General features: G+C 36.6%; 1 protein-coding gene across 5 annotated transcripts in view; it reads right to left on the minus strand.

The window, feature by feature from the left end:
* AGTPBP1 (ATP/GTP binding carboxypeptidase 1) overlaps nucleotides 1–12,124 on the minus strand; it is a 170,777-nt gene that overhangs the window by 53,535 nt on the left and 105,118 nt on the right. For all 5 annotated transcript variants that reach the window (XR_010945100.1, XM_067744765.1, XM_067744768.1 and 2 more), the window contains exon 17: nucleotides 11,911–12,059. Coding sequence is in view for 4 of the 5 variants with exons in the window: in XM_067744765.1 (XP_067600866.1) it covers nucleotides 11,911–12,059 (149 nt within the window). In the remaining variant the exon portion in view is untranslated. The remainder of the gene's footprint in view (nucleotides 1–11,910; nucleotides 12,060–12,124) is intronic.

Genomic DNA, 12,124 nt, shown 5'->3' on the forward strand with positions numbered 1-12,124 from the left:
GGTTCGTGCCCTGGTCCGGGAAGATCCCACATGCCGCGGAGCGGCTGGGCCCGTGAGCCATGGCCGCTGAGCCTGCGTGTCCGGAGCCTGTGCTCCGCAACGGGAGAGGCCACAACAGTGAGAGGCCCACGTACCGCAAAAAAAAAATACAATTCTGGGCAAAAGATACTGAATGGAATGAATGTGACTATTTTATACTGTTAATGGGTATACACAAAAGGAACAGGAAAAGTTATAAAGGTCTATGTGCCAAATGATACAGCATTAAAATTGAAAAAAATATGTATATATTTTAAATACCTCATTTTAAATGAGGTATTGACAGAAACATAATAGAAGTGAAAGACTGTTGGGTTTTCTTAAGCCTTGGGCAAGTAGACAAGATAAAAAATAAAAAGGATACAGAAAACTGAATAAACAAATTTATAACAATAAACTTAACAATGTATGTTAAATTATGTTGCCAACAAAGAATACATATTTTCCAAGAACCTGTGAACACTAAAACTGATCCGATATTAAGCCATAAAAATTATTTCAAATCATAAATTTCACATCTGTGAACAAAACTGATTAAAATTTGAATGCAATGAGAAAAATTATAGCCAAAATAATTTAACCAACTAAAAATATAACAAACCCTTTTCTAAATAATTCTTGGGCCAAAAGGGATACCAAAACCAAACACAATTAGAAGCCATCTAGAAAATTACAAGGAGGTCTTAGTATCAAAATCTGGAGGGGAGGGGATACAAAATTAAGTTGTAATCGAGAACAAATCCAAAACCTAAACCCTTGCAGAAGACTTCCCAACATGGCAGAGTAGAAGGACCCTGAGCTCACCTCCTCTCAGGGGCACACCAAAATCACAACTATCTGCAGAACCACCTATGAAAAAGACTAGAACCTACCAGAAAAGATCTTCTACAACTAAAGATATAAAGAAGAACCACAACGAGATGGGTAGGAGGGGGAGAGTCATGGTATAATCAAGACGCATGCCCCTCAGTGGGCAATCCACAAACAGGAGAATACAATTGCAGAGGTTCTCCCCAGGGAGCAAGGGGTCTAAGCCCCACATGAGGCTCCCTAGCCCAGGAGTCCTGTGCCAGGAAACAAGCCTTGAGAATGTTTGGCTTTGAAGGCTAGCAGGGCTTAAATTCAGGGGGGCTGGAGGGCTGTGGGAAACAGACCCTAAAGGACACACACAAAATCTCACACGTACCAGGGCCCAGGGAAAAAGAAGTCATTTGAAAGGAGCCTGGGTCAGACCTAACTGCTGATCTTGAGAAGTCTCCCAGAGAGGAAAGAGGCAACTGGAGCTCACCCTAAGGACACAGACACTGGGGGCTGCCATCTTTGGGTGCTCGTGCTATCAGACACTGGTGCTGGCAAGTATCACCAGTGTGAAATCCTCCCTCTAGCTTATTAGCCCCAGGACCCCAGGACTCAACAGCCTGTAGTCACCAGTTCTGCGACACCTGAGGCCAAGCAACTAACTGGGCCAAGACATACCCCCACCCACCAATAGGCAGGCTGCCTTAAGAACTCCTGAACACGGCTGTGCCCACCAGAGGGCCCAGGACCTGGCCCCACACACCAGTGTGCAGGCACTAGATCTGGGACCCCCAGGGCCCTACACGCAGAGATTCCAAGACCCAACTCCACCTACCAGCAGGAAGCTGACGCTGGCCTCAGGACCAGCCTCACATACCACTGGACAAGCACCCGCCCCAGGACCCACTGGGCCCAGCCCCTGCCCCAAAACAAGCCCGCTCTAGCCTCAGGACCAGTCTCACCCACCAGTGGGCACTCACCAGCCCCAGGACCACCTCAGCCCTGAAACCTGCCACGGCAGGACCCAACCCAACCACTAGCAGGCCAGCACCAGACCTGGGACAGTTGGGCCCTAGTCCCAGCAAGCCAAGACAAGTTTCAGGACACCTCAAACCCTGCAGCCAGCTGTATCAGGAACCAGCCCCACCCTCCAGTGGTCTGACACCAGTTCTGGGATCCCTGGGCCCTCTAGCCAGACCCCAGGACCCAGCTCTGCTTGACAGTAAGGCCAAAACCAGCTCCAAGACCTGGCTTCAGCCACCAGTAAGTGAGCACTGGCCCCAGGATCTCCTGGACCCCAACTCTGTCCACCAGTGAGCCAGCACTAGCCCTAAGGCCCCCTGGGGTTCCACAGCCAGCCACCTCACAACCCAGCCCTACCAAACAGTGGCTGGCAGCCTCCACACAAGGCAGGGCTTGGCAACCAACCAGACCAGGGGCCAGCCACACCTACCAGTCCACCCACAGTGGTCAGCCCACCACAATAGAAGGACCCAAAAAGCCCATGTAGGAGGCACCACTAGAGCACACAGTTCTAGTGACCAGAGAGAAGTATACAGCTGGGGCGCACAGAACATCTCCTACTAAAAGGTACTTTTCTAAGGTCAGGAAACACAACCAACATACCAGATACATAAAAACAAAAATAGCAACTTAGGCAAAATAAGTTGACAGAGGAACACGTTTCAAACGAAGGAATAAGATAAAACCCTAAAAGAAGAACAAAATGAAGTAAGTATAGGCAATCTACCCAAGAAAGAGTTCAAGGTAATGACCATAAGGATGATGAAAGAACTCAGGAGAAGTAAAGATGCACAGGGCAGGAAATTATAAGTTTTTAACAAAGAGTTGGAAAATATAAAGAACAACCAAACTGAGATGAAGAACACAATAAATGAAACAAAAATTACACTATAAGGAATCAATAGGAGACTAAATGATACACAGGAAAAGGATCAGCAACCTGGAAGACAAGAATAGTGGAAATCACTGACGCTGAACAGAAAAAAGAATAAAAAGAAATAAGGACAGAGACCTCTGGGGCAACATCGAGCATACTAGGATTCACATTATAGGGGTCCAAAAAGGAAGAGACAAAGGAGAAAATAACACATTTGAAGAAATAACAGCTGAAAATTTCCCTAACCTGCGAAAGAATACAGAAAGCACAGAGAGTCCCAAACAGGATCAACCAAAAGAGGACCACACCAAGACACAATGTTATTAAAATGGCAAAAACATTTTAAAAGGAGAGAATATTAAAAGGAGCAAGGAAAAAGCACTAAGTTACATAAAAGGGAACTCCCATAAGACTATCAGCTGACTTTTCAGCAGAAACTCTGCAGGCCAGAAGGGAGTGTCATGATATATTTAAAATGATGAAAGGGAAAAACCTACAATCAAGAATATTCTACCTGGCAAGGCTCTCATTCTGATTTGATGGAGAGATCAAATGTTTTGCAGACAAGCAAAAGCTAAAAGAGTTCAGCACCAACAAACCAGCTTTACAAGAAACGTTAAAAGGACTTCTCTAAGTGAAAAAGAAAAGGCTACAACTAGGAACATGAAAATTATGAAAGGAAAAAGCTCATCAGTAAAGGCAAACATACAGTAAAGGTAGTAAAACAACATGTACAGAGCTAGTAGGAAGGTTAAAAGACAAAAGCAGTAAAATAAGCTATACCCACAATCAGCAGTTAAGGAATACACAAAACAAACAGATGTAAAATATATATGATATCGAAAATGGTAATTGTGAGGAGAGAAGAGTACAAATACATGGTTGTTACAATGCATTTGAAATTAAGAGGTCAACAACCTAAAATAATCATGTATATAAATATAGATTGCTACATATAAACCTCATGGTAACAACAAAACAAAAATCTATAATAGATACAGACACAAAAGAAAAAGGAATCCAAACATAACACTAGAGATAGCCATCAAATCATAGGGGAAGAGAACAAAAAAAAAAAAGAAACAAAAAAGACCTAAAAAACAACTCCAAAACAATTAACACAGTGGCAGTAAGTAATAAGTATCAATAATTACTTTAAATATAAATAGAATAAATGCTCTAATCAAAAGACAGAGAGCAGCTTAATGGATGCAAAAACAAGACCTGTAATATATGCTGTCTACAAGAGACTCACTTCATATCCAAAGACACAAACAGATTGAAAGTGAGGGGATGGAAAAAGGTATTCCACGCAAATGGAAATCAAAAGAAAGCCAGGGTAGCAATACCTATATGAGACAAAATAGATTTTAAAAGAAAGACTGTGACAAGAGACAAAGAAGGATATCATATAATGATCAGGGGATCAATCCAAGAAGAAAATATAACAATTACAAATATATATGCACCCAACATAGGAGCACCTAAACACAAAGAGCAAATATTAACAGACATAAAGGGAGAAATCAACTATAACGCAATATTAGTAGTGGATATTAACACCCATTTACATCAATGGACAGATCATCCAGACAGAAAATCAATAAGGTAACACTGCCCTTAAATGACACATTAGAGCAGATGGACTTAATAGATATATATAGAACACTCTGTCCAAAAGCAGCAGATAACACACTCTTTTCAAGTGCATATGGAACGTTCTACAGGATAGATCACATGCTAGGCCACAAAACAGGCCTCGGTAAATTTAAGAAAATTGAAATAATATCAAGCATCTTTTTTGACCACAATGCCATGAGACTACAAAAAAAAAAAAAAAAACCTGCCAAAAAACACAAACACATGGAGGTTACACAATATGCTCCTAAACAACCAATGGATCACTGAAGAAAAAAAAAAAACCTGGAGACAAATGAAAACAAAAACACAATAAATCCAAAATCTATACAATGCAACAAAAGCAGTTCTGAGAGGGAATTTTAAAGTGATACAGCTTACCTAAGGAAACAAGAAAAATCTCAAATAAACAACCTAACTTTAAACCAAAAAAACCCAAAAAACAGAAACCTAACCTTACACCTAAAGGAAAAAGAACAAACAAAACCCAAAGTTAGTAGAAGGAAAGAAATCATAAAGATCAAGAATTAATAAAATAGAGACTAAAAAGAACAACAGAAAATATCAGTGAAACTAAAAGCGGTTCTTTGAAAAAATAAACAAAATTGATAAACTTTTAGCCAGACTCATTGAGAAAAAAAGAGGGCTCAAATCAGTAAAAATCAGAAATAAAAAGGGAGAATTTATAAGCAACACCACAGAAATAAAAAGAATCATAAGAGATATGCCAGTAAAATGTACAAACTAGAAGAAATGGACAAATTCCTAAAAATGTACAATCTCCCAAGATTGAACCAAGAAGGAATAGAAAACATAAACAGAGCAATTACCCATAATGAAAGTGAATCAGTAATTTTAAAACTCCCAAAAAACAAAAGTCCTGGACCAGATAGCTTCACAGATGAATTCCACCAAACATTTAGAGAAGAGCTAACACCTATCCTTCTCAAACTATTCTAAAAAGTTGCTGAGGAAGGAATACTTCTGAAATCATTCTATGAGGCTAGCATCACCCTGACACCAAAATCAGACAAAGAGATCACAAAAAAAGAAAATTAGAAGCTAATATCACTGATGAACATAGACTCAATAATCCTCAACAAAATATTAGCAAACTGAATCCAACAATATGTTAAAAGGAGACCATATATCATTATCAAGTGGGATTTATTGCAGGGATGCAAGGATGGTTCAATATCCACAAATCAATCAATGTGATACACCACACTGACAAATTGAAGAATAAAAACAATATGATCATCTCAAAAGATGCAGAAAAAGCTTTTGACAAATTTCAACATCCACTTATGATAAAATCTCTGCAGGAAGTGGGTACAGAGGGAACATATCTCAACATAATAAAGGCCATATATTATTAGCCCACAGCTAACATCATACTCAATGATGAAAAGCTGAAAGCATTTCCTCTAAGGTCAGAAACAAGACAAGGATGCCCACTCTCCTTACTTTTATTCAATATAGTATTAGAAGTCCTAGCCACAGCTTTCAGATAACAAAGAGTAATAAAAGGAATCCAAATTGGAAAACAGAAAGTAAAACTGTCATTGTTTGCAAATGACATGACATTATATATAGAAAATCCTAAAGACGCCACCAAAAAACCACTAGAACTCTTCAATGAATTCAGTAAAGTTGCAGGATTCAAAATTAATATATAGAAGTCTGTTGCATTTCTATACACTAACAACGAACTATCAGAAAGAGAAATTAAGGAAACAATTCCATGTACCAATGCATCAAAAAAGAATAAAATACCTAGGAATAAACCTACCTAAGGAGGTAAAAGACCTGTACTCAAAAAACAAAAGGACACTGATGAAACTGAAGAAGACACAGATGGAGAGACACATCATGTTCATGGATTGGAAGAATCAGTATTGTTAAAATAACCATACTACCCAAGGCAATCTACAGATTTAATGCAATCCCTATCAAAATACCAATGGCATTGTTCACAGAACCAGGACAAATAAATTTAAAATTTGTATGGAAACATAAAAGACCCTGAATAGCCAAAACAATCTTGAAAGAGAAGAACAAGCTGGAGGTACCATGCTCCCTGACTTCACATTACACTACAAAGCTTCAGTAATCAAAACAGTATGGTACTGGCACAAACATGGATACACAGATCAATGGAACAGACAAGGAGCCCCGAAATAAGCATGCACCCCAATGTTCATATTATTACAATAGCCAAGATATGGAAGCAACCTAACTGCCCATGAACAGATGAATGGAAAAAGAAGATGTGGTGTATACACACACACACACACACACACACACACACAGAATACTACTCAGCCATAAAAAAGAATAAAATTTGCCATTTACAACAACATGGGTGGACTAGGAGGGTACTATGCTCAGTGAAATAAGCCAGACAGAGAAAGACAAATACTGTATTTTATCATGTATATGTGGAATATAAAAAATAAAACAAACTAGTGAACATAAAAAGAAACAGAATCACAGATATTGTGAACAAACAAACTAGGTTACCAGTGGGGAGAGGGGAGGTGGGAGGGGCAAGATAGGGGCAGGGGATTAAGACGTACAAAGTACTATGTATAAAACAATTAAGCATCAAGGATATTGTACAACACAGGGAATAGAGCCAATATTTTTAATAACTATAAATGGATTATAATTCATAAAAATTTTGAATCACTATGCTGTACACCTAAAATTAATATTGTAAATCAACTATACCTCAATTAAAAAAATACCCTAAATGCTTGATCATCAAACAAAAATAAACTTAAATAAATTTAAGCAAATAAACTAGAAGTTAGAAAGAGAAAAAATATCAACCTGCAGGGAGGACAAGGGAGAAATTAATAAATTAAAAAAAAAAAACTTTTAAAGGAAATAATGAATAAAACTAAGAGCCAGGTTTTTAAAATAGTAAAATAAAACAAATTATGTTTTACGCACACACACACACAAAAAGGAAAGCAAACAAGGGGACATGCAAGTACACATACTACAGATATCGCATACAACTCTCTGCTAGTGAATTCTGAAAATCTAAATGTCACCTGTGTAAGAAAAAATAAATAATCAAGACTGCCTCAGTAAAAAATAGAAAACTAGATTATATGGAGTCATATAAAACTGAAGAAGTTATCCAGATGCTCCCTCTCCCCCCAAAAAGGGGCACAGAATCAGACTACTTTACAGGTGCATTATTTCCAAGTTTCATGAAAACATATAAATACTATTGAAACTGCTCCAGAACACTGGGTAGGGAAATAAAAGCTGTTCATTTAAGTGTTCAATGTTAGCATTAGCCTGCTTCCAAAACTATAAAAAGATAGTCCTCCAGTCAGGAAATTGTCTTGTCTAACTTATGACCAATGATGTAAAAACCTTTAAACAAAATACTAACAAATGCAAAATATTTGTATTAAAGATTAACTCACAGGGCAAAACAGACTAATTCCTGAAACTCAAGGATGGTTTACTATTAGAAACATTATTAAATAATTATAACACAGCACATTAACAGCTCACAGCATTATATGGTCACACTCATAAATGCAAAAAGTGAAATAAAATATTTCTAATTTTAAAAATTCGGTAAAAATATCAATTCTTTAGTATAAGAAAGAATATGTATCCCAAAACAAGCTGACATACATAACATAAATACTAGCAGGATTTCCCTGGTGGCCCAGCAGGTTAAGACTTCACGCTCCCAATGCAGGAGGCGCGGGTGCGATCCCTGGTCGGGGAACTAAGATCCCGCATGCCACGGGGCACCTCCACAAAAAAAAAAAATACACACACACACACACACACACACAAACAGCACTCACATTAAATTCAGAATCAAACAAGGATGCCCAAAGTCTCCTTTTAGTTTAAACAATCTCAAAGTTCCAGCCAAGCAATGAAACATATATGATATAACTAGGGATAAGGAGAAATTCTAGGGACCTACCAAGAAAATTCAAAATATCAACTGAGAAACTATGAGAACTAATAAGAAACTAAGGAGTCTGATTTTCAAGTAAACATATAAAAATCCTTAGCTTTCTTAATTATAAATAATAACAAGCTTGAAAACAGGGAGAAGTACTCTTTCACAACAGAAAAAAGAAATACATAAAATACTTAAGAATGAAGGTATACTTAAGAAATATATGGAACTTAACAAAAAGAAAACTAAAAAATTTAGGTGAGAACATAAAAAACTTGAGTAAACAAATACACCATGTTCGTAAGTGGCAAGATCGAATACAATATAAGAAATCCAATTTCTCCCACATTATAAGTTTAATGCAATGGAAATTCGGGGCACTTGATAAAATTACTCAGAATGATATTCAGAATAAACTATTCAGGAAAAATAAAGTTAGAAAAAGTTGTTAAACTGTTTCTGAAAAAGACTACAGGATGTTAAACTATATTATAAAGTCAAAATAATTTTAAAAACAAAATGGTTCTAGAACAACAATGATGTTACACAAGACTGAAAGGTCAGAATAATTAAAATCAAGTGGTGCTAGAGCAACACACAGCCCCCAAACAAATGCTGGTATATTGTGAAGGCCACAGCTTGCGAGAGTTGTGGTGTTTCAAACCAAAAGGGATACACAGTATGACTAACAGTTCAGAAAAATTCCACCCAAATTCAGAAAGTCAGAAATTATGAATAAGCAATAGTGTGATACCTTAAACCAGTTTCTAATCTGTTTTTTTCTAAACTGACCGTTTTCTATGACAATTATAATAGGGCAACAATGTACAATGTCTTCTGAGTGATGTTCCCAATCCTGTTTTTACTAGTGGGTCAGGAATACAGTTGCAAATGAGTTACAAATGTCAACGTCTGACAACTCAATGAATTCATCAACAGTTTAAAACTCTTTTGAGAAAGAATTAGTTCAGCTAAAGCTGCTTAACTACAAACGATAGGATTACGTTAGATCCCAATTCACAGAATATACCAAAATAAATCCTGCATGGATGAAGTTAAATATAAATACTAAAATCATACTATCAAATGCACTTCAAAGAAGCTGAACTAATTCAACACTCCCACCAACACTGTAAGGACCCATTTTTCCTAGTCTTCACCAACATAAGTTCATTTCCTTTGAGAAATTCTACTTGGAGGAATTTATGGCAAAGCAATAATCAGAAACATACACACAAAAAAATAATTAAGGATATCTATTGCAACACAGCTCCTAATTTTGAAATGTTGAAAAAGACAAATTCTCGTCAATCTGTTATCATTTAAATAATTATTGTACATTACTCAACAGAATACTATACCAACATTAGTAATGATGTTGCTGAAAATAGGTAATGGCACAGGGAAATGTTTTTACAATATGTTGTGTAGTTTAAAAATATAGTTTACAAATGAGTTTTCATATTGTGATCCCAAATCTATAAAAGGGTAAAATTTAATTTTAAAATTATGTGAATGTGAATAAGTTTAAGGATGGCTAACAAAATGCTAAACAGCGGGTTTTTTTCTTCTCTTTCCTTCTTAGAGATTCTTCTCTAAAGTGTATTTCCTTTACCAAATTCCCTAATTTGGACAGTGGATCCCATAAGATCCACTGTTCCTAATCAGAAAAAAAAAAAAAAAAAAACACATTTACAGCTGGCAAAGAAATTCCACTTCTGTGAATGTGTAACTAAATTATTATACACACAAATATTTAGTACAATGTTTATCTCAGTAGTATTTAAAACAGAAAATAATTAGAAACAACTTAAATTGTAATAGGTCCACTAAACATTGTAATCATTTCATGATATAAGTCAAACCATAATGCTGTACACTTTAAAGTTATACAGTGCTGTAGGGTCGGTTATATCTCAATAAAACTGGAAGGAAAATAAAACAAGTCCAACAAAAGAATGTTTGGATAAATGAGTTACAGAACTTCCATAGGATGTCCATTAAACTCTGCTTCAGATGGATATTTAATAACCAGAAAAATACTGACAATATAAATATAATGGTTGGTTAAAATACACACTATGAAACTGCATAGGTTGTGAGCATTATTTTTTTAAATAAATACATAACTATATGTATGGAAAAATCACATACTGCATTATTTTAAAAACTGGAAAGAAACAACAAACATTAAAATAAGTTTCTCGGGCTTCCCTGGTGGCACAGTGGTTAAGAATCCACCTGCCAACGCAGGGGACATGGGTTCCAGCCCTGATCCAGGAAGATCCCACATGCCACAGAGCAACTAAGCCTGTGTGTCACAACTACTGAGACTGCACTCTAGAGCCCACACAATAAGAAGCCCGTGCACCACAACGAAGAGTAGCCCCTGCTCACTGCAACAAGACCCAATGCAGCCATAAATAAATGAATAAATAAATAAAATTTATAAAAAATAAACAAATAAAATAAGTTTCTCTGGATGATGTACTGTTGACGGTTTTAATTTTCTTAACAACACTGTATTTTCCAAATTCTCCACAAAGTGGGTTTGGAAAGGATGATATACATACAAAAATACCCAAAGGGCTGGAGAAACTTAAAAACTAAAGCAGCCATCTGTCTCACTGTTTTGATTTAGTTTTACAGAATTTTATTCATTTTAAATTTAAAATGACACTAAAGGAAAAAATTATCACACAGAAGTATAGTTTTTTTTTAATAGAGAAGCAGCACTCCAAAATGTGTGCTTTTAAGTGTAAAAATTAAAATATTTTAATGAAGCTTAAAGTAGTAAGTACTATTTTATAAAAGTGAATAAATAAATACAGTTAGCAAAAATGCCATCTACCTATAGCACTGGTATTTGAAACCCTGGCTTTGGTATTCCAGTACAGCTATGTAAGATGTAACCATGAGAGGAAATCTGGTGAAGAGAACATGGAACCTTTCTGCAACTTCTATAATACTTTAACTTTTTAGGAATCTATTCAAAATAAACAGTTAAAAAGAGACTGCTTTATGTAATTCTCTTCTGGATGAACAGACTTTATTAAAAACTTGATTTTAAGCAGCATACATAATAAATCTTTATAGCTGTATTCAAGTTGGATGAAATCAACCTCACTTATTACATTTGTTTGTTCGTTTTGTTTTGCTTTGTTTTTTGCGGTACGCTGACCTCTCACTGCTGTGGCCCCTCCTGTTGCAGAGCACAGGCTCCGGACGCGCAGGCTCAGCAGCCATGGCTCACAGATCCAGCCACTCCGCGGCATGTGGGATCTTCCCAGACTGGGGCACGAACCCGTGTCCCCTGCATCAGCAGGCGGACTCTCAACCACTGCGCCACCAGGGGAGCCCCACTTATTACATTTTAAAGGGCTTGCTTTTATAAGGGTAACTCTTTTCACCAACAAAGCAAAGCTTAGTTTATGTCAAATCTTGCATAAATATCTGAATTTTGAAAACTAGAAAAAACAAAAGAGCACTAAAACTTTTAAAAAACATTAGTAATTTTTTAAAAACTTCTATCCTACAGTTACAATGCCTGCATGCCCTCTAAATTGGGAAAGAAAACTTTCTGTCTTACCATAATTAAATTGACTGTTGGACTTTTCACAGTTAATGATGTTGAACCTATAAGCAATGCTTGGTCGCATTCCACTGACTTCAAAGTAAAACCACTGATGATAATGATTACTATTTATATCTGAGTTCAGAATAAGGTCATATTCATTTCTGAAAACAGAAAATAAACAAATATGATGAAAATTAGGAAAATAATCTGTGCACATACAAAATGG

Source organism: Pseudorca crassidens, chromosome 7 (genome assembly GCF_039906515.1).
Source record: "Pseudorca crassidens isolate mPseCra1 chromosome 7, mPseCra1.hap1, whole genome shotgun sequence".
NCBI lineage: Eukaryota > Metazoa > Chordata > Mammalia > Artiodactyla > Delphinidae > Pseudorca > Pseudorca crassidens.